Consider the following 23,723-nt stretch of genomic DNA (forward strand, 5'->3'; position numbering starts at 1 on the left):
CACTGCCTCCACTACCCCTCACAAGCTACAGTAACATTGTGAGAACCACAACTAGTGAAATGGCCCTATGCTGGAGCCACTGGCACTACAGAGACAGGAACAGCTGCACCTTGGAAAAAGTCCCCCTCCAAGTATCTCTTGAAGGTTCAGATTGAATATTCAAAAAGGTTTGATATCTGCAGGTCTTTCCAAGCACTATAAGGCATTTCTTTTTCTCAAGAAGAAACAAAGCATAGCTACTTCTCTTCCATGAACGATATTTGAGATCAATGCTTTTCTATCAGGATTTTAATTCTATTTCGATTACGTTTGACATCCGGATCAACAATGCCAAAGACCACTAATGTTTTCAAAAAGACAACAGCTATCTCTGCATTTTAGAGCCAGTTTGGTACCCATTTTTCAACGTATCTGATGAAAAGGAGAGGGAGGGAGAGAGGGAGAGAGAGAGACCTGCTCCCAGAGCCTGATCAGCATTCACATTTAATTTTTTTAAAATTAAATACTACACCCTGGATTGTGATTGGCACCACAGCACATGGGAAAGTTGAAACCTTCCCACCCCAGCCAAATTATCAGTAAAAATCACACACAGCTCCTTGCACTTGCAGCATTTAGTACTGGGGGTAGGGGAACATAGAAAAAAAACTTTTCAAATGCTTATTACCAGAAACATTCTTCAGGATTTTCACAGTGGTTACGGCTCTTCTCTTTCACACACTGATATTCCCATTACAAGGAGATTATCTCCATATCTCCCTTCAAATATCAAAATGTCTAAAGGGCATTGTGGGTTTTCCTCCTCATTCTAATTGCTGTGCATGGGTGTGTGTTATTTTTTACCAATATAGGTGCTGGGGAGGGAAAATTTAAGCCACCCCTCCCCTGTGATGCTGATGACAACCCCCCTGTCCACCCACCCCCAGCACATGCCTGTTATTAAATTTTTAAAAGCCTATGACATGGCTGCTAATCACATCATTCATATAATACAGAGTGAAAATAAAGCAGAAGCATGTGAAATCTATATTGCTGACCGTCAGGTAGAGGGCTCCCTCTCGCTGTTCATTTGGTTGGAAGCAGGAAAGAAGAGCTATAACTTTATTCTGTAGATCTCCTGTATATTTGTTTATACCTCAGTGTGGGGGCGGGAATTACTTTTCAACCCCAAAAGCCACAGTGGTTTGTTTTTTTAATGCTTAAACACTCCATTATCAGAGTCAATCTTCAGGTTCTTCACAATAAGGCTTCTTCACACACTGATACTCTCCTTACAAGGAGAATCCCTTCACACAGGAAAACATCTCTTCTTTTATATATATATATATCAAAATATATAAAGGGCAACGTGAGATTCTCCCCTGCCATGTATAAGCGATTTTAGCAGACAAAGACTCATGCTACCCGTCACATATTTTCTGCTTATGAATGTAACACACAAACAATGGTTTACCATTTTGTGAATGAACCTTGGGTTCATGGCCTCCCTAATCCCTGAGAAGAAGATCAGAAGTATTCACTTCATTTTTTTTTAACTAACTGTTGCTTTGCATTATGTCTGAACCCAGAAAAATTGTGGTTAGGCTTAACTATGGATTACCAAAGCAAGTCAACTTCAAGTTGTGGTTTATGAAGCTGGTTTACTTTAATAAAGCCTTAGTTAAGATTAGCCACTGTTTAGGGTTTGGGCATAACACTAAACTAACTATGGTTAACTGAAAATGAAGTGAAAACTGATCTTCTTGCAGACAGGTGAAACAGGAGAAGGGGGGGGAGAGCCCATGAGCCCATTGTTTGTTCATGTAAATTGCCTTACCATATAGTTTTTCTCTCTGTTTCCCTTCAGATGTTTGCAGCTTGAATTCACCTTGGAAGATGCCTGTCTTTTCCCCATGGTGTGTTAGCATAGTTTGGATTGGGACTTGGGATTCTGTAGCTCCACTTCGAAGGGCAATGCAGCCTTCACCTAGAGAAAGACAAGGGAACAGATAATGCCAGAAGGACAGGTTTGCACAGGCAACTTGTTGGAGGGAGACTGGATAAATCCATAGCGATTATGTTCCTCGTGTAAAGAACCACAGTTCTCAGCAATACTTAAAATTACATTTTAAAAAGATATGCTGTTGTAAAATGTTGCTATCGTAGAAAAGAGATCCTAGAAACCTAGAAATTCATACATGCATTTTCTCCCACACATTAAACAACTTTGTGGGGAGGGGGAAATGTAAGGAGAGGTTGACTCATGTATAAGCTTTAGAGGCAAAGTCTTACCATAGGATTCATCACTATCTGATGATTTAATGCTGATCAGAATGTGCTGGTCTAGCAGGTACTCTGGATCTGAAATAATTGGAGTCAGCTGCAAGAGAAAGCTCAGAAAAGTCAGTGATACCAGAGAGGGGACTGTATATACAATATATATCCCAGAAAGTAGCACATTTCCCTTACAAATGCAATTGTGTTAAAGTTAGCCTCTGTAGTCAGTCAAAGCTTATGCTATCAAAGCTAAGAGTACTACAGGACTCCTTGCTATGGTTTTCGTTACCCTTTTGGAAATTGCAATTAAAGTTGCTATCCTACTTGCACTTTCATAGGAGTGAGTCCTATTGTGATCAGGGGATTTACTCTCAAGAAACAATGTTTAGGATCTCAGCCTAAGGGTAATATCAGAGCTGCTTTTGAATTAAAGTGTTACAATTTTTTACTTGCTGAACAAAAATTACAATGACTGAAGGACCTACATTGTAGCCAGTCCTGGATCTCCGATTACTACATTTAGATAACATACAAGTTTCCCGATACGTTCATACGTTGCATTTTAGGTGTACATGCTTATAAATGTACACCTAAAAATATGGGATGTGAAGGAGCTCTCAGAGAAAGGAATGGTGGAAATCCTGTAAGCTATAGAGCTAGTGCAGTGGGAAAGAGACAAAGCTGGAAGTCCCCAGTCTGAGCCTTGTCTCTGTGAGATGAAGTCACAAGGCAGTCCTAGGCAGAGATGTCAGGAAATGTGAAGATCTTGGAAGGTTGCCGAAAACACCTGTACACCTAAAAGATAATCTTATCCCTGTAGAGGGCATTCTGCAGATACCAACTTATCGGGAAGACTGTTTTCACACCATGTTGGAATCAGGCCTTTAGTGTGGCATTACCTTCCCTTTGGAACTCCTTCCCACTTGATAGCAGAAAGGTGTCTTCTCTATTGTCTTTTCAGCACCTGCTGAAGACGTTCCTTCTAAACAAGGACAAGCCTTCTAAAATATTTATCCCAATCAATTTCTCTTGGATTTGAGTAGCTTTTATGTATGTGCTACTATTGTTTCAAACTGCTTTTATTTTTATATTTGTTTTTAACTGATTTTACATGTGCAGTTCTTTTAGCTATTTTTATCTATTCAACTATTACACATGCTGTGTAACCCTAATCTTCATAGGAAGTGATTTAATAATAATAAATAATAATAATAAAATAATAATAATAATTAACTAAGTTATGTGACGTGCTTTGGGCATTAAAACACACTATATAAATGCCAAGCAAATGTATTAGCGTATCTCTGTCTGCCTTCTAAGAAACCACTGGTACGATTCTTTCTGACATTAATGACTTAGGATGCTTTGCATGTGCACTTCTGATATCAGAACTCTAAAGCAATTGTAAGTTAAAATACAACATTTTCAATGAGACACAGTTAACGCTGTGATAAAAGAATGCTAGAATTTCCCTGATGATTTTACAACACATATATTAGCAAAAGTGGAGACAAATATTCCAGTTGACCAACAATGGTTTTCAAGGAAGAAATCCCTGTTATTTGAAGCCACATAATATAATCTCTTTCATCTTGTAGCTGCTTTAATATATTCTTCAGGTTTTTAGAACATCTGGTTACAAATACGGGTTCTGTATCTGAAAGCGATGCCCAACTCCAGTTTCTGAACTGAAAATCTGTGAAGGTGAGACCATGTATGGCCACCATACATGAAAAATACATCGTACACCGGGTGTCATCATCGTAACATCCTGTTAAAGTAGAAGGGAGAATCAGCCATAAGGTCTTGTCCCTGCTTATGCTTGTTATGTAGGAGTCTGGAATGTAGCACACCACAAACGGCTAACTGGGGCTACTAGATTTCTCTTGGCAGCCCTTAGCTGCAAGTCCTTTTAAGGACACCAGTTGGAATGTCATTTCAACATGTTCTTCCAAACTATTTAATTACCCATATGTTCATTTAGTATAAGTATTTGGAGCAGGGCTCCTAAGAAAGCATTCTATAGCCTATCTAGAAGAGAGAGAGAAATTCAAAAATTGGGAGATCTGAACTTTTGATTATGTGGAATCATGAAACCTTAGTGTTAGAATGGATCTGCACTGTGGGTTGTTGAAGAAGATCTAGAAGCTTTTCTCCCTACTAGGACTCCTGTTTTGGGGGAACTGCATTTTCACAGCAGTCAAATCTCAAAATGTCGGTGCAAGGAAAATGCAAATTTCACCCCAACCTTGTCATCCCAACACTTAGACACACTGGGATGTGCTCATCAAGAGTGACTCGTGACATAATAATATCTCTCCCACATGATTTCATGATTATGTGTTAATTTTATTTATGTAACTTTATTGTGTACCTTGTTGTACCTTTTATTTCAGTATACCCTCCATCTGGCCCTGCAATCTTAAAATGCTTCCCTGCTTTAGCACTCAAGCAATGGGGAGAGTGCTTGCTGAACTAACAAAAGTGGTGGTATACACTCAGCAAAACGACCTTGTAATTTTGAGGATTTCCCCCCTAATTATTTTTTAAACTTCCTGTGCACCTCCTCCTCTGTTGCTGAATGTTAAAAAAGAATTTGGTCAATTCCACTTCCCTGCTGTTCAGCAGGAGGGAAGTGAAACTGACACAAACATTTCTGTGCAGCAAGATGATTCCCTTGTCTGTCTGTTGAGTACTGGATGTAGCACAATCAGAGACACGTGGAAGGATTGTACAAGCAACAATGGTGACCGAGGATGAACTTTGCACAATCTTTTGTGCTTTTATATAAACTGCAGCAAAGCTACAGATGGAAGACATTTGTTAAAATAAGCATGAAACAAGGCTACCTTAGGAAGGGCTTCAACAAACTTCACCACTAGTTCGCCTTCATTTCCTTCCTCATTTTCTCCCTCCTGGCTCTTTACAAAGCCTGCAAAAGTGTGAGAAAAGAAAAATCATTTGCCAGCTGAGAAATGCACAACAAGCACACACATTTGCAAAACTAAAATAAAAAAAACTTGGCAGCAAATGGAAACTGCTAATTATTCTGCTTCCTGGACACAAAAATGGGAAGCATTTGTGTGTACAAGAATCTGATTCTGTCAGAATGTTTGCAAAGTCCATTTATTGAGTCCACTGAATGACCTTACTATCTTGTCTTTTTATTATTTCCTTTCATTTTAGAAAGGCGTTAGAAGTCCCAGAGCATGCGTGGACAAGAGGATAAGGAGAACATAACAGCTCTTCCTACGCCACTCAAGATAGCACATTTTTAAAATTCTAATTTAAGATTCCTAACACATGGTTTCCATAGAAATGTATGCAAATCTCTGTATATTCCCCCCCAATTTTTTGTGTGTGGAGCTGGATTAATCGATCTCTGTGACATGTGAATAAGAGTACAGTAGAGGCATGCTATTTTTCTTTGCAGAGGAAAGAATAGTCAACAGACTTTGGGCATGTGCTCTCTCACTGCATAAATGGCTCAGATTCAGGAATTCATACAATTTCCAGCATTGATGTACAGTTCTGCTTACAAAACAAACAAAATGATTGTCTCCCAAGGCATCAACTGTTTTTATTGGCTGCAATTCACAATGCGATTAAGCTGCAGCATTCCAATTTAAGTTCTGATAAAATATAAGGCAATTCTCCCAATCTTGGGAGAATCCATTTACATGGCTACCCCTAATATTTTTCTGCCCAAGTTGCTCTGCGGTTGTGACAAAGGAGGCTCTGAATTGCTTGTCATGAAGATAGAAAACTGATTTTGCATGCCACTGCAAGCCTTCCAATTTAAGGTAGAGAGGTTTTGTGCAAAGACTATGCAATCTGGAGACAAGAAAAGCAAAAAAATGATCTCTCTCATACACACACACACACACACACACACGAGAGAGAGGGAGAGAGAGAGAGAGAGAGAACGAACAAGTTCATTCTCCTACAGTGAATATAGTCATTCCACCAAATGCTGTGTACTACTATTGTACAATACAGAATTAGGTTTAGGACTAGAAATGACATCTGTTGACTGCACTATGCTACCTTGAATGGGTTCAGTAACTTGGTATATGTCCAATATAACATAGCAATGATGGACTACATCCACATCACATTTTCTTCCAAGCTCAGACCAGCATGTATAGTATTTCCCCCTCTCTTCTTAACCCTCACAATAACTGTGTGTTAAGTTCCAGAGCATGGTCTGAAGCTGCAAGATGCAGCAACCTTCTTGAAGCTAAGTAGGTCTGGTGAGTGCCAGAATGGGAAGCAACCCTCTGAGAGCGCTATATATATCACCTTCTATGGTATAACATAAATTAAAATACATGATTTATGGAGAAATATAGGGATTTGCCATGCAGCAGCAGCAGACGACTATATTGCAGGGTCTGTGGCTAGTCTCAGTTGCCTGGCTGGCTTGTGCCCTTTGGATAATAGAACTGTAGGGCTTTTTTTAAAGGTATACTACATGTATGAAACTTAAGTGATAATAAGGGAAACAGCCCTGATGATGAAATTTCAAGGGAAAGCAACAAATAAAAATTGGCAAAATACAGCAATTAACACCAAAGAGTTACTACAACAAAGAATGAAGTATTTCAAAAGACATAGTGGATATATTCTGATTCTTTCTCTCTCTCCCCCCCCCCCCCACTTTTGAGTCTGTCAATAGCCCCCCTTCTGCAATATTGTCCCTTCTTGATAACCTAAACATCATTAGAGCTTCTGTATAATAAAGACAAAAGGTGGAAGAAACAGTACTTTCTAGGCAGCTGGAGTAGAACTCAATGTAGAATTTTGTCTGAGACTTCGTCTTAAGGGTGGCACTGCAGCGCAGGAACTCAATCTGTCCCAGGGAGTCTGTGTACTTATCATCTGGAGAAAGGAGGACACTTGTTCAGGTTAAAGATAATAGTTTTAAAGCAATGAATGAGATTGTTTTCTACTACATCTTTCTTTATTAAGGGCAGGGAAAGTTTGCATTGCGTTTGCTTACCATTCTTTGAGACAAACTGAGAGGTGACAGCAACCTCAAACGTAGCAAAGACAGGACTGTGATCACTTGTCATGATGTCACTGGTGCATCCTAAGAGGAAAGTCAGATTCTAAGAACCTGTTTTTCTTGACCTCCCAAGGATGGAGAGAATAATGCAATTGTCTGTCCTATACTCAGAGTTATCTATGGAAACAGGAAGCCCCATCTCTCCAAGGGGGATCAGTCCATCTAGTACATAAAAGTTTTCTGACACAGGCTTTAGACATGGTTACTTGAAACACCACATGTTCCTGAACAAATCAGTCCAGGTGAGCCTTGGGGACCTTCTTCAGATTTCACCCCTCTCTGAAATAAGATAGGTGGTGGCGGCCAATTGCGGGACCTTCTCTGTTTTGGCACTACACATTTGGAATCCCTTCCCTAGAGAGCTTTATCTTATACCCATTTTAATTTTCCTGCCATCACCAGGTCAAAATGACCTCAGATTGAGTACCGGTATTTGCTGTAGAACTATAGTTTTACAGCATTTCATGTTATAGTTTGCTATATATCATGATTTTGATAAAATATTTCCTAACTGTGATTTTATTTTATGTGTGTCGTTTTGGTAAGACTCTGACAGCATTTGCCGAAGAGCTGCTTATAAGCATTTGATTGGGAACACATTAAAAATACATTTAAAAGACAAACAAACCCAGAGGCCAGAACTGGGAACCAGGATTAAGAAACACTAAACCACCAGCAGCCCTCTAATGCTACACAGCTTTTGACTTAGAGAAAATGGGATATTCTACAGGTTACTGGCGGTAGTGAGGTTCTTCCTGCTTAGTGAAAGCGGCTTAAGAAGGTGTTCTAACATCTGCAAGGTGCATTCCCAGCCGATTCTCTCCCCACTACACATCCAAGTTTTAGGAGCAAGCATTCCAAGCCAGAAACGACAGGGTGCATCCGTTGCTGAGAACTTGGCAGCGAAAGGCAATGCTACAGATTCAGCTCTGAATCATTTCCGTTTGAACCAGCTTTGCTGCTATTCCCAATCTGTTCTCTACCCACCATAGGATTGACACACCACATGCACCAGGGGATATGATTTCCAGAGCACTCGATCACACCAGGATGGCAAATTGTATTTCACCTGCAAACAAAAGGAGACTCAATATCGAAAACACATCACTCCACAAGAAGGAAAGCTCTGGTGCCAAAAAGCCAGCAGCTTGTTCCCAATTAGAGTTCTTTCACGGGGCTCCTCTATAGAAAGAGGAGCAGTTCTGGCAACAGACACCATTTGAAACATCGTAATATGCTGGAAGATATGGCATACCCCTGTTGCTTTCTGCTTGGTGTAGACATAATGCTCCCGGGTGTTCCTTTCAAAGCGATAGGTTGGGGCAAATGTTATTTCTTCCTCCTCTGAAAGAGACAGATAGCTAGTTATTGTTTTAACCAAAACCTGGGTACACATGTCAAAGCACATCATGCAGGTTACTTCAAATCAATGTATGGGGCAACTCCTAGAACACAGTTAGCTGTTAGTATATATGGTCTCTCACAATATGGATTGGGCAGTTTTCTTAACGCAAAGAAATCAATTGCATTGCAAAGAAAAAAAGGATTGTCACAAAGAAAACATTTACCACATGTGTCAGTTTCTATACAGAGCAATTTAAAGCAGGTAATCACTCTCTCTACTGAGATTACTCTCTCAGTGATTACCCCTTTAGAAGGGTGTTTTTCAATGGCAGAGTAAAAAAGGGCAAAGGAATAGAAGCAGAACTTACCAAACTGCAGAAACACCTTTTGATCCCTCTTTTCAATGAGAAGCTGGTCGTAAGGCAGTAGCTCTGTGTACTGCATCTGTTTGATCTTATGGACGATATTGTCTGCTTCCTGATAACAAGGAAATGTCATAATGGCAGATGTACCACTCTCTTTTCTTAAAAAAAACAAAAAAACCTTCCTGGTTAATAAATAGCACACTAGCATCTGAGGCCACAAAAATCTGTTACTGATATGCAACTGGATCTCCTGACACTTTGATTCTCAAAACTGGTTGATAGCAGTGGTACATTTTCCAATCCAATTTACATACATTTTTCAAAGTTGCTGCAAGGGCTAAGAGCAACTTGGAACAGGAGTGATTTAGATCAGGAAAATGACATGAGGAAAAGAGGATTTTTAAGGGTTTTTTTAAAAAAAAGATTTTCAAAAGCCACCCCAAAGTGTTCCTGCTCTGATTCCATTTGAAGCTTCCTGTAGCAAGTTTTAAATAACAAACTAAGAACCTATCAGTTTTTCTCTGCATTTTGTGTAGTTCCTATCCTTAGTTGCAAATGCACCATCAAAAATGTTATCACCCTGGAATAGAGTTCAATGGGGCTTATGCCCAGGAAAGTGGATATAGGATTGCAGCCCTCAGGTGTTTAGTTTCCTAGGACCAAAATGTATTTGCTATACTGATCTCTTGATTACACTGCACCCAGCATCAGCACCCATTACGCCTCTCGTAACACCCCTAACCATCCCTTGGTGCTTTCCCACATATCCCTAACAGTCTTCTTCCGGCTTTTTCTTCCTGCTTGGTTACTCAGCAGCTGCAAATAGCCATGCTTTCCTTTAGGCTCCATGATACTTGCTTGCTTCAACTTCAGTAGCAACCACATATCCAGAGAAAACACAAGTCTGATTATTGGAAGAACAGGTTTCACCCAAGCTCAAGGGGGTGGTGTATGTGTGAGCAAAATGTATGGAGAATGATTCTAACATAGGTTCATCACTAAAATCATTAATGTCTGCATGAACCCTAAGAGTGTGACCTAATTCAAATCTCATCCCACCCAAAAACTCATTAGGTGACAGGGATTCTCTCAGTTTCAGACCTTTGCTTTGATACGGAAGGCGGGGGCATGTCTTCTTCACCTTCTTCTTCGCTACAATATGGGACGCGGGTGGCGCTGTGGGTAAAACCTCAGCGCCTAGGACTTGCCGATCGCATGGTCGGCAGTTCGAATCCCCGCAGCGGGGTGAGCTCCCATCGTTCGGTCCCAGCACCTGCCAACCTAGCAGTTCAAAAGCACCTCTGGGTGCAAGTAGATAAATAGGTACCGCTTTATAGCGGGAAGGTAAACGGCGTTCCGTGTGCTGTGCTGGCTCGCCAGATGCAGCTTGTCACGCTGGCCACGTGACCCGGAAGTGTCTGCGGACAGCGATGGCTCCCGGCCTATAGAGTGAGATGAGCGCACAACCCTAGAGTCTGGCAAGACTGGCCCGTACGGGCAGGGGTACCTTTACCTTTACCTTACAGAACTTTAATGCAAATCTATCTCCGAATGGGGGACTGATATGGAAGGGGGGGGGCATGTCTTCTTCACCTTCTTCTTCGCTACAATATATCCCTTTATTTCCAATTGTCAATGTCAAAGGGGACTAAAATCTATAAAATTCGTAGAAACTCAACGTGCCAATTTGCTCAATTTCTCTAGGACTCCATGACACCTCCCCTGTCCTCCATAATCCCTTAAGCAAGGTGTCAAGACCCTAATCCTGTCAAATCACTCTGCCAAGCCTTTCCTCCGGGCAATGCCAGTACATGGACCATTGTCTTCTCATCACTGGTACTCAGGATGTGCTTATCTGCGCATATCTCCAGCTCTGCATATTTCCCCCTCCCTCCTCCATATGTTAATCCTGTGTAACCCAACCTCTTCTTAATGTATTCATGATGTAACTGGGCTGTATTTTGCACTGTATTCTGGGACATGGAGGGAAGTTTCAAAAGTTCATGTCACCCCTTTCTCACTGTTCAATCTCGCCTTGAACCTGTTGCGCAATAAACCTGGATCTTCTGCAGCTTGCTCCTGTCTCCGGCTGAGCTCATTTTCCTCCGCAGGGACCCGCGGACTTAGTCCGACGAGCTGGGTGGCAGAGTAGCCTCGCACCCAGATTTTACCGTAACAGCTTGCTATATGAGGATGGTGTTATATGTTGGGGGAACCTTGCTAAACCCCAGAAATTAATAAATTGATTATTTGGAGTATTGAAGGGAAGATTGCAGGCCAGTGGAAAAATACAAGCAGTGCCTCACCTGGGATAGAGGCATTAGCCCTACGAAAGGTGTTGATGGCCCATCTAAGAGGAATCTTGGGCCTGGGCAGACAAAGATTTGCCAAGGTGATGTTGTGTGGGTGTGAGGTGACAGGAAAAGAGTGTCTTTAGCAAGGTGTGCTGGGAAGAAGAAGGAAGAGAACAGAGAGAGAGAGAGAGAGAGAGGGAGGGAGATGCCTTTGACTCCAGCACTGAACTGCTGTGGGGAACAAGCCCCTCTTGAGATGGCCAAGCTGTAAAATGGGAACTCCCTCCATGCAGAGTGAAGGTGTAAACATATGAATAAACCATATTTCTTAAAAGTTACGACCATCTCCGCCACGTCTTCAATCCTCCAAAGGAGGATGGGTTCTGGGTGAGTGCCTGGAACCCCCTGGAATTTTGCTACTGCTCAGCAGAAAGTGGAAGTAGTGCCCAACTTTTGTAACAATATAATAACAGAAGTCTACTTTGCAACGTTATTGTAAGGATAGCCTGGTTAATGTATGTAGAATGCTCCACTCACTCACAAGAGTTCTGCATAAATGCAAAGTGCTATTAGCTAGTAGCAGAGTGCTGGACTAGGACTTGGGAAACTAGGGTTCAAATCCCCACTCAGCCATGAAGCTTACTGGGGGACCTTGGGCCAGTCACACTCTCTCTCAGCCTAACCTACTTCAGAGGTTTGCTGTGAGGATAAAACTAGGAGGACAAGGACTATGTACACCACCTTGAGCTCACTGCAGGAAATGTGGGATAGAAATGTAATAATAAAATGCAATAATAAATAAACGGGCTCTCTAACCGCTGTGGGCAACTCTAGGCGATAGTTCAGGTCTCCCAGCCAAAAGAGATGAGTAAACCGGTGGGTGATGTTAAATGGACTCAACTTCTTGTCTCCCAGTGACAGAAACCGCAGAATACTTGTGTAGTTCTGGTTCCGCCTATTAAAACACAAGAGCAACATTCGGTATACCATTTTATTATATGGCCTCTCACCAGCAGCATTATCAGCAGAGACAGTTGGCTCAAGACAACAATGGACTAGATAAGCCCATGAATCTTTCCCTGTCTTGGCTCTGGCTAAAGCCTCAGCTTCCCAAAGGCAATATACAGCCAGACAATCAGTTCAGTATAGCTATAGGAGTAACTGGTCTCTGTGCATTATTATGGAACTATCTGATCCACTAGCTTGGCATTGTACACATTTAAATGGAAGAAGTAGCTGCTTGGTTGCCAGAAGAAAAGGTTTATGGGTTCTGTTTTTCTGTTTCCTACTGATAGTTAACTGACTGGTGAAACTGGTCTAAACTTGAAGGGTCAGCAGCTTGTGGTATAGTCCGTTTCCTCTAAAGGAAAGCTTTTTTTAAAAAAAATGGCATTCACTGTCGAAAAAAGAGAAAGCACATACTATTTAAATGTACTGAATAAAAAGTGAGAGCTATTTAAATGCCAGGGAGAGAAGGGAACCTTGCGTTATTTTTGCAGTATTTTAAAAGGGGCATCTTTAAGTGGATATATACACACACATTTCACTGTAGGACACACAAAAATTAAGAAAAACCTTTGGAAATAGCCCTGTGTGTATATGTATGTGCAGTCATACCTTGGATCCCGAACGCCTTGGTAGTTGGACGTTTTGGCTCCTGAATGCCGCAAACCCAAAAGTGAGTGTTCCGATTTGCGAACATTCTTTGAAGCCCGAATGTCCGACGGGGCTTCCACGGCTTCCAATTGGCTGCAGGAGCTTCCTGCAGCCAATCAGAAGCCGCGCTTTGGTTTCCGAACGTTTTGGAAGTTGGACTTCTGGAACGGATTCCATTCAACTTCCAAGTTATGACTGTATGTGCATATTTGCCATCAGTAGCACTATACAACGGCTGCCTTAAACATCTGTATACAATGCATTGCAATAGTGATAGCTGCATTTCTGAGAGCTTCTTGTATTTGCCTCCTGCTGGCTTCCAGGTATACCTTGATTTAAACTGATTGACCAGAGAATATGGTACAATGCAAAAAGAAATGCATATAGGAGCAATTCAACATTATTGCTTCCAAATCTCTGAAAAGTTGTTGCCTCTACACAACCAAAAGCGCTCTGGGAATAAGATCCTCGATTCAAATGCCCTAATGCAATCGAATGTGCAGAAAAGTGGCAGCTTTAATTTACCATACATACTGTCTCTGTGTGAATTTATTTATTATTTATTTGTATTTATTTTCTGCTAAGTAGTCAGGAGTGCTTCAATACCTTCAGAGCTACTGCAACATTGGGCCTTGCACAAACAAAAAATACAGGACAACCGCCAAGCCTGGGGTACCTTGTTGCAATCTATGAGTGTGCCGGAGGACAGAAGGAAGACCTTGAAGTATGTGTTGCCATGGGAATTTGCAACTGCTTCAGGAAGCAAAAATTGGGGCATGTGAAGACGGAAAAGTACTGCGATATAACACAGCTCGACTCTTCTGCTTTATATTGGCATGTTTGCATGGTTTCTATTTCTGGAGCACACAGCAAAGGGAGGGCTATACATTGAGTCAACAAACAAGCGAGACCTGTAAGCACAAATAGTTACAACCCCTCTGTTCCTGTTTTACTGGAATGTTCCCTTCTAAACCACAGGAAGAAACAACAATGGAAACCCAATCTTCAGCTATTCACTTGTTGTTTTTAGAAAAAGAAGAAATTGTACAATCACAGTTACAGATTCTTCAGCTATCTAGCTACAGTTTGTAGCCCGTGTCCATGCCCATGTGTGTGTATTACTGTTAAGTTGCACATGGTGGGGAGATGCTGTATAGCAACTCTCTGGTGCACTGAAAAAAATGAAGACATGTTTAAGGTGCCTAGGACTTACGTATCTGCCAATGTTTGTGAATTTTGTTTACACCACCAGCAGGACTGCAGCCTCAGGTCTTTGGTCCAAATAACCATCTGGGCCAAGATAAATAATCTGTGCCTCTTTGTATAGAAAAAAAAAAAGCTTTTTGAATACATTCTATGTGTTCCATACTTCAGTGGGGCTTCTTGTTCCAAAGAATGCAGCTCAGGGTCATTAACAGCATGCTTAGCACTGGCCACTTTCCTTTGTCAGAAAAAGCAGCTGCACAGAGCCCCAATCCAGTTGGGACTGCAGTGCATGGGAAGAAGTTTTTCTTTTTAAAAAAATTCCCTGTGCAAAATTCCACCCCACACCCTGGTGCTATTTGCTGTCCAAATGTGCTATTTGCAGAAACCAGCACCTTTAGTGAAGAGGTAAACAGAGGAAAGGATTATCCCTTTCCATTGGGTTCCTCATCCCTGAACTAGATGGATTGTTGATTTGCTCCAGCTGGGGCCCCTTTATGCTATTATATTCTTAAAATTGGCGGGTGGCACTGTGGGTTAAACCACAGAGCTTAGGGCTTGCTGATCAGAAGGTCGGCGGTTCGAATCCCTGTGGCGGGGTGAGCTCCCGTTGCTCGGTCCCTGCTCCTGCCAACCTAGCAGTTCGAAAGCACATCAAAGTGCAAGTAGATAAATAGGTACCAGTCCAGCGGGAAGGTAAACGGCGTTTCTGTGCGCTGCTCTGGTTTGCCAAAAGCGGCTTAGTCATGCTGGCTACATGACCTGGAAGCTGTACGCCAGCTCCCTCGGCCAATAAAGCGAGATGAGCGCCACAACCCCAGAGTCGGCCACAACTGGACCTAATGGTCAGGGGTCCCTTTACCTTTACTTACTAAATGCCTAGAGATAAGACATGCAAGGGTGACTATTTTAAATCCTTCCCATGCATTTCTTTTCTTGTTCAAATAATACCCACCACCACTACCAAGCTGTCACATCTAATTTGAATATTTGTACTGATAGGAACCTCTCTGTCAGCAACTGCAAGGCTCTCCAATGGCCCTCAGAATTTTACCTGTGTTTCTTCTCACTTCCTGAAGTCAAATGGCTGTTCACAAAACCAAAGGAGGTTCCATTAAACATGAATGACACCCCAACAGCTCCTTTGTTGCCTGAGAGGTAAAACAAAACAAGTGTAGTGCAGAGTTCCACTGAATATTTTCTTCCAAAAGCTTAGGAAAGAAAGTGAAAGATGAATTTCCCTCTGCAATTGAACAAAGTTCTATTCTTCCAGTTACGGATTTTTCAGCAGAGCAAGAAACCCTGCGGTTTTCATTGATGGGACAGTTCCTGCAAATTATTCCTGTGAATAACATTGTAGTGAAAAAGGATTTACAGTGGTGCCCCGCAAGACGAACGCCTCGCAAGACGGAAAACCCGCTAGACGAAAGGGTTTTCCGTTTTGGAGGCGCTTCGAAAAACGAATTTCCCTATGGGCTTGCTTCGCAAGACGAAAATGTCTTGCGAGTTCCTGTGGGTTTTTTCTCCTCCCCCCCCCTTTTCCTAAACCGTTAAGCCGCTTATCAGCTGATCTGCTGATAAGCCGCTTAACAGCTGATCACTAAAAGCCGCTAAACCGCTAATAGCGCTAATCCGCTAAGCTGTCAATGGGCTTGCTTCGCAAGACGAAAAAACTGCTATACGAAGAGCCTCACGGAACGGATTAATTTCATCTTGCAAGGCACCACTGTATATATATTTGCAAGGATGCAAGGCATGCCTGAATTCCCATCATACTCACATCTGATCTGACTTACGACAGTATCAATGGAATGATTTGTGGGAGCACATCGATGAGCACACCTCTAACACTGAGAGTACATTATTGCATGTTGAGTACACTAGCACAAATCACTGTAAGATTATATCAGCTATTATAGTACATTTCCAAAGGATACATACCATACAGTATCAGTAATTTTGCTGACAAAGTTGAAAGAGGAAGCAGTGACTTTCAAGAGTGGTCATGAAAAGAAGCATATCTTACGATACTCTTTCATATTCTGTTTCAGTCTTTGGCTTCCTCTCATTTATTTGAATGTATAACCTTTGAGATCCAATGTAGGATTTTTTATTTTTTATTTAAAAAGGATCTATGTGGCCAAAAAAAGGTAAGCCTGCCCTCCATACCTTCTGCCCCGGTAAGCCAGCAAGGCTTTGGAAGTGGTCTTGCCACTTCACACACAGAGACAACCCCAAATCGCACCGTTAGAATAGTGCACAAATGAACCTTTGGCTCGGGTGCATGTTTTAGGGCAGGAAATCCCATCGTGGGAATCGGGTACTGAAAACACCTCTCTGCATATCTTTCAACCTTGGGAGACTTGTTGTGATGAGAGTGTCTGTCAAGTACATTTTGTGCAAGCCTTACCCAGTCTGTTTGCAATTCCTGTCTTCACGTTGTCAATGCAGAGGTGGCTTATGCGATTCTCATGTTCTGGCTTGGCCAGGACAACAATCCTGATGTTCCAGAGGGTATGGATTGCTACCTAATCAAGAAAAAGGAACAGATAGGTAGCCGTGTTGGTCTGCCATAGTCAAAACAAAATAAAAAAATTCCTTCCAGTAGCACCTTAAAGACCAACTAAGTTAGTTCTTGGTATGCACACTTCTTCAGATACACTGTGTATCCCAGTGTATCTGAAGAAGTGTGCATGCACACGAAAGCTCATACCAAGAACTAACTTAGTTGGTCTTTAAGGTGCTACTGGAAGGAATTTTTTTATTTTGTTTTAAGAAAAAGGAAGTCAGCTGTCACATAGTTTGATGCAGCTGAACTGTAATATAGCCTAAAGCCATAGTACAGTGGTACCTCAGGTTACGTACTTAATTCGTTCCGGAGGTCCATTCTTAACCTGAAACTGTTCTTAACCTGAAGCACCTTTTAGCTAATGGGGCCTCCTGCTGCTGCCGTGCCGCCAGAGCCCGATTTCTGTTTTTATCCTTAAGCAAAGTTCTTAACCTGAACCACTATTTCTGGGTTAGCGGAGTGTGTAACCTGAAGCGTATGTAACCTGAGGTACCACACTGTAAAGGTTATTTGTATTATGACAGACAGAGGTCTATACTAAATCCTCTTCAAACAAACCTCTGATTCTCATTTTTTAGGGGAACGGCTGTAGTTCGTTGACCAAGTACCTGCTTTGCATGCAGAAGGTCCCAGCTCAACCCTTGGCATCTCCAGGTAGGGATGGGAATATCCCCTATCTGAAACCCTGGACAGCTGCTGCCAGTCAGTGCAGGCACTATTGAGCTAGATGTACCAATGGTCTGATTCAGTATAAGGCAGTTTTCTATTGTCTAAGCATGCGACCCAAATGAGAACGCTACTGAGTTGTAGGCCACATCCATGCTAAAGCACATTTAAAGCACATGACTTCCCCCAAAGAATCCTGGAGACCATACTTTGTAAAATGTGAATGAGAATTGTAGCTTTTTGAGGGGTAAACTACAGCTCCCATTATTCTTCAGGGGAAACTTTGTGCTTTAAATGTGGGGTGTCAATGTGACCCTCATTGCGTACAGAAATAAATTACTGAATGGAAGTTGGGTTCAAGATATGACCTGCTTTTCGATAACGACTGGCACAACATATTCCTGCTTATGGGGAACAGCATTTATAGCAATAGCATAAATTCAAGTGAAGCACAGGGTGCCCCCCCATATAATACCTAAACTGTATTTTACCTAATATTAGAGATGAGAAGCAGAATCAATTTTGATCTTTAACATCCAGCGTAGAACGATAATTAGTGGCATAAGATTTTTGACCCAAATAAAGTATGTGCTGTTGAGTGGCTGGGGAAACCCAGCCAGATGGGTGGGATATTGTTATTATTATCTGTCTAATATATCTAACGGGATACGGGTGGCGCTGTGGGTTAAACCACAGAGCCTAGGGCTTGCCGATCAGAAGGTCGGCAGTTCAAATCCCCGCAACGGGGTGAGCTCCCATTGCTCGGTCCCTGCTCCTGCCAACCTAGCAGTTCGAAAGCAGGTCAAAGTGCAAGTAGATAAATAGGTACTGCTCTGGTGCGAAGGTAAACGGCGTTTCCGTGCGCTGCTCTGGTTCACCAGAAGCGGCTTAGTCATGCTGGCCACATGACCCGGAAGCTGTACGCCGGTTCCCTTGGCCAATAAAGCGAGATGAGCGCTGCAACCCCAGTCGGTCACGACTGGACCTAATGGTCAGGGGTCCCTTTACCTTTACCTAATATATCTAACAGCCTTCAGAAACAACATCTAAATTTTCTTCAAGAAGCAAGTATGCAGGCAATGTGGATGATATACATTGCTAGTGAAGTCTACTATCCCAGTTTTGCTTTAAGCGTCAGAATAAAAATGTATTTCCTTACCACTTTGAAGCTGATACTTGTAATCTCTTGCAAGGATTGTCTTAGAATCTCTTGCCATTCTTTCTCTCCCAGGGAGTCCTCTTGTGTGCCAATCACATAGATGTCATGTGGAATGTAGTCAGCTGTGTCATCTCGGGTCTTCCCCTGCCCCTTGGAGAGAAACCAGGAGCTGATCTTCTTTGGTGGAGGAGCATCACCTAGATGGACAAATCCAAAACCAATATGAAACTGATTCATCTAGTGCAGTATTGTAGTTTCCCCAGCCCTTCTCAGAGGTGCTAATGACCTTCTGAATGCAAAGCAAGAGCTCCACCACTGAGCTGTCCCGCAACTCTCCACTAGCCTACGAGGAGATAGCTTTTATATGGTTTACTACATGCAGAATCTCACATGGACATACACACATGGATAATATGCTTTGTGCCACATTTTATCTGCATTTCTCTGATGGACAAGTCACCACCTCCTTTCCTAGCAGATGTTTAATTCAGCAGAAAAATCACTGTGGGGAGGGTTCTCCTTTTTGATTCCCCCACCCTGTCACCCAGCTCTTAGAAACAGGATCCTCCGTCAGAAAAGGAGTAGCAATTGGGGTGCCCTTGAGATGCTGTTGAACTCCCAACTTCCATTAGCCCCAGCAACACCGTCAATGGTCAGGGATGACAGAAGTCCCATAACATCTGGCAAACACCATGTTTGGATATTCCAGGAACAGATGAATCTGCCTATCTGATGATTCTCTTATACAAAAGAAGGCCATACATTAAATGACAGAGATGTTCAAGCAATAAAGGAGTATAGCAATGAGGGTAGCTGGCAGAGCTGTGATATGGTTACTTTTGAACCAAGCAGCACAAACATGCTAAACTTTATTGGAAATTCATTGAGACGAAACTTGTAGGAATCTAAACAGCAAAGATTGGGACACAAAACTAAAATGTATACCCAGGTTCCAGGTCCCAATGAAGATGGTGATCATATCAGGCTCTGGCTGCTCAGAATGCTTATTCTTCATCTGCTGTAAAAGTTGGCAGAAGCCTTCTCTCTTCTAAAAATGGAAGAGCAAAATACAAAGAAACCTGGCTAATAAGATTACACTTGTTACACGGAGGCTGGAGCAAATTCCTCCCTCATGGTGGCATGCCATGTGGCAAGGACTAGTTATGCTGGTGCTGAATTTTGAAAAATTCAGATTCTTCTGAAGTTAAAAACCAGGATAAGTATGTGAATGCTTGGGTCTGGGGCAGCCAATATGGTGCCCTCCAGACCATCCAGTAGAGGTCTAATGACTATTACAGTCTGCAATATCTGGAGAGTACCACATTAGCTATGCATCCGTTCCAGTCATTCTTTTACTTAAACTACGTGCAGATTGAAGGCAGTTCAACTAATTTCCACTAAGCTGCTCCAGAGTTGAAGTTTGTATTCTCCTTTCATCTATTACAATGAATGACTGAGATCTAATCTGCCAATTTCCTTGACCCTGTGCAAACACAAAGGATAAGCATGACTCATATTACTGCATAATTTTTATTACAGACTCACTTATGCTTAGAAAATGTTCTCTGGATATATTCTAGCTTTATTTGAACTGAATCGATGAGAGCCCTTAAAAGAATTCACTTAGTTTTCTCTTTGATATAGGGTAGGGGGAGCCAATGTGGTGCCCTCCAGATGTTGCTGGACGACAACTTCCCTGAGCCCAGCCAGCATGGCCAATGGTCAGAGATGATGGGAGAGTACCAAGTTGCTGGCAAAGGCACACAAAGATGCCAACATTCTTCTCCAGAAACTCACATATGGAATATGTTATTGAATACCATGTAGGGGTGCCATCTCCTAGGAATGGAACCTTTTTTGGGGGGCCCAATGTTTTTTTGGGAAGGGGCCAGCCACACAGTGTTCAAATGGGGTGGAGGAGACCAAGCCTGGAACCAAAAGTGGTGTGGCTTCAGTGGCAAGCTCCTTCTCCTCCTCCTGGGCACTGGCAACCGCTGCTACACCACTGGCCAGATTCTCTTACTGGGGATGGGGACATAACTTGATTATCTTCTCTCTTTACATTTTTCTCTTTTTAAAAAATAGCAAAATAATGTCATAAATAGCAGTGCCTTGCCTGCGTTAAAGGGCTCGTTGTGCACAAGTACCCATAGTGAGGAATTTACCTTAGAATCAGCAAATACATATTCTTTTCGGTGTGTTTTCTCTTTTTCTGTTTCCAGTACAATTACCAGCTTGTTAGGAAACTTCTGAGACTTGATGAGCTGTAGAACTAAGAAGAAGCAAGAGAACACTGGTTCTGGCAGCACAAATTCTGAAATGAAATGTACTACAATGCTGATACATGTCTGTGTATATGAAGTTGTAAACTCCAGTGCTATTTATAACCTCCTTGTCTATGATGAATAAGGTTAGATTAAAAAAAAAAAAAAGACAGCAATTTAAGACTGAGCCTGAGCTACAAGTTTGTTATGGTTTCAAGGCCTAACTATTTCTGGTCATGAAACACTGGAGCTGCTCAGCACAAAGGAATATTGTGTAGGCTCTATGGCCCCAAACACTTGAAGGGCTTGCCCACACTAGAGTTTATTGAGTGTTTGCAGCTGTTTACTGAATGTTTGCATTCCTCTTTAATTTGCGTAGTCCACATGACAGCCTCAACCTCAACATTTCACCCCTGTAAAATTGGGTTTATCTGATATGCAGCTAATTCAATAAATTGGGGAAAACCAGGCGCTGAACTGCTCTATTCAGTGTCACAGATTATTTGTTTGGGTGGGGTGTCTGGCGGGGGACTCGATATTCCCTTTCTGCTCTCCCCTTTCCACTACTTCCTCAAAGCTTTCATTTCTTTTTCAGCTGTGTCTCTACCTATTTCCTTTGCACTCACGAATGGAGGGGTGTGTGTGTGCCCCCCTAAGATTTGCTCAAACCCAAAAAACTCACAAGTAAACAACTTAAAAAATTGTGCACTGAGAATTTATAACTGCCATTGTGAAACACATTTCCTGTACTGTTGGTTGCCAGATCTCTGGTATATCAGCAAAAATATTCAGTGAATCCCAGCGTTCTCACACATCTCAAATGAGCCCAGTATCTTACTTTTATTGTGAGTATAGAACTTGTCTTCAGGGCCATCCTTAGCTTTCTTGATAATGAGTTTTCCTAACTCAACATCAACCTTAAGATGTATTTTGGATGGAATTCCAAGAGAATCAGTTTTCACCTATGAGAAAAGGAAAACATTATTCATAAGGGATTCCCCCCTACCATTTTGAATGAGATAACTAGCTCTTAACACTGCATAATTACATGCAAACACACACACACACACACACACACACACACACACCTATATATATCCAGTATGCAGATTTTCTTGTGGCACTGTACTGTATTGAGGAACTTTGGTTGAGTGAACATGGAATGTTATTTTTTGTAAGAAGGAGAGCACTGTACCCGTGATTTAAAAACATGGGGCTAGGCAGATTGCTCCATCAGCACACAGATTTCTCATTATTCTATAGAATGACCTCCCCCTCTTCTCCCACCCACCCCCTATTTGTTCTGCGGTTTTCTCCGAGCCTCCAGAACAGATTTGGGTCTAGCGCAGGACACACATCCTGGGGGAAGCAAAGGTGGGCCCTCTTATGCTAGTCCTAATTCTTGTGCTAACCCACAAATGACATTTAATACCACTCAACGTGCTGTTCTGACAGTCATGGTGCTTCTCTATAGCATTATAAAAACTTACTATACTACTGGAAGGGGAAAATAAAATTCACCTCAAAAGTTACAGGAGGGATAAGCGAACGTCGATGTGTTGAGTCAGGCCCTTCAATCAACAATTTTTTCACCTATAAAAACGCAAGCACATAGTTTTCTATTTGAAAGTCCTAAACTGCAATTGGAGAGATCCCAGATTAAGACAATCCATGTCAAAATGTGCAGATCAGCAATGATAAATAAGCACTCTGATTTAGCGACAGAAATTCAGATTGTCAAATTAATTAGGAAGAAACTGAGATTATTATTACTGAGATTAAATTACTATATCGCCCTTCATCCAAGGTTCATAGGAAGGTTTACAATATACAAACACAAAAACACATAACACAATAACAATCAAAAACAGTTTAAAAGGCCATATACAAAAACACATACTAATGTAAAGTGTGCATTAAAATGCATCTATTAATGAAACTAGAATACAAAAATATATTAAGAAAAAATTGCACTAAATTGTTGATGAATTTTCATGAGGACTTTAAAAATAATAGTGATCAACTGATGTGAAAATGCGGATAATTGAACATAAGATTGGAAAAAATGAGAAACCGAGTGTCATTTGCTGAGGATGCTAAGAGTAGTTAGGGGACCCCTATTCTGTTCAAAGAAATGCAATTCCCAGAGTGGTTTTTAACCATCTGTCCCTTTTCCCATGGAACTCTTGTAACTGTAGCTCTGTAAGAGGATCAATTCTCAGCACCCTTTAACGAAGTACAGCTCCCAGGATTCTTTGTAGGGAAGCCATGACACTTTAAGGTGGTATGATACTGCTTTAAATATATGGGTATGATACTGCTTTAAATGTATGGTGCAGTTGGGCCCCAGATCTATGGAAAGGAGAAGCTTGGGGATTTGACCAATGCATTGTTTGAAAGGAAGGAGGCTAGACACCTTACAAGAGCTTTTAGTTCCTGGCTAGCAGAAGAAAACAGAATTTCATGTCAAAAGGTTTCTGGCCTCCCCACTCCCACCCTATTTCCCTCAATAAGCACTGGGATAAAGAAAACATAGACATAAGAATGACAGGTGTGTGAATAAAGCTACTGGAAAATAAAGAGGGAGCAATGAAGAATTATTGTTTCCAGTGTTGAACTCATTACTTGGCCTTCAGCAGCTGTTCCAAGAGTGGCTTACAACAGTTGAAAGTTCAGTATTAAAAGCAGTTAAAATTAATTAAAACAAACATCGCCATACCTTGTCTTCAATGGAAGAAAGCAATCCAGTCAACTGGACAAGTTTTCCACGGGTGGCGTCACAAGATGGCTAGTAGAAATAATGCAGAAGAAGCAAAGTGTTAGGTACCAGAGAAGTCACTCCCTCCCTCCTCAGTGGAAGCTTGAAATTGCACCACAAG

At 41.8% G+C, this 23,723-nt stretch overlaps 1 protein-coding gene across 1 annotated transcript in view; it reads right to left on the reverse strand.

Annotated features, from left to right (window-relative positions):
- Positions 1-23,723, reverse strand: part of INPP5D (inositol polyphosphate-5-phosphatase D) — a 59,705-nt gene that overhangs the window by 5,714 nt on the left and 30,268 nt on the right. Inside the window, exons 7-23 of the mRNA XM_079976835.1 lie at positions 23,564-23,632; positions 22,366-22,437; positions 21,683-21,806; positions 20,746-20,852; positions 19,526-19,628; positions 18,581-18,777; positions 16,597-16,714; positions 15,241-15,337; positions 12,144-12,282; positions 9,037-9,145; positions 8,580-8,668; positions 8,312-8,393; positions 7,259-7,348; positions 7,024-7,137; positions 5,106-5,188; positions 2,272-2,359; positions 1,817-1,966 (exon numbers count right to left, since the gene is read on the reverse strand). Coding sequence (XP_079832961.1) covers positions 1,817-1,966; positions 2,272-2,359; positions 5,106-5,188; positions 7,024-7,137; positions 7,259-7,348; positions 8,312-8,393; positions 8,580-8,668; positions 9,037-9,145; positions 12,144-12,282; positions 15,241-15,337; positions 16,597-16,714; positions 18,581-18,777; positions 19,526-19,628; positions 20,746-20,852; positions 21,683-21,806; positions 22,366-22,437; positions 23,564-23,632 — 1,831 coding nt within the window. The remainder of the gene's footprint in view (positions 1-1,816; positions 1,967-2,271; positions 2,360-5,105; positions 5,189-7,023; positions 7,138-7,258; positions 7,349-8,311; positions 8,394-8,579; positions 8,669-9,036; positions 9,146-12,143; positions 12,283-15,240; positions 15,338-16,596; positions 16,715-18,580; positions 18,778-19,525; positions 19,629-20,745; positions 20,853-21,682; positions 21,807-22,365; positions 22,438-23,563; positions 23,633-23,723) is intronic.

This window comes from Podarcis cretensis, assembly GCF_951804945.1.
Source record: "Podarcis cretensis genome assembly, chromosome: 5".
Lineage (NCBI taxonomy): Eukaryota > Metazoa > Chordata > Lepidosauria > Squamata > Lacertidae > Podarcis > Podarcis cretensis.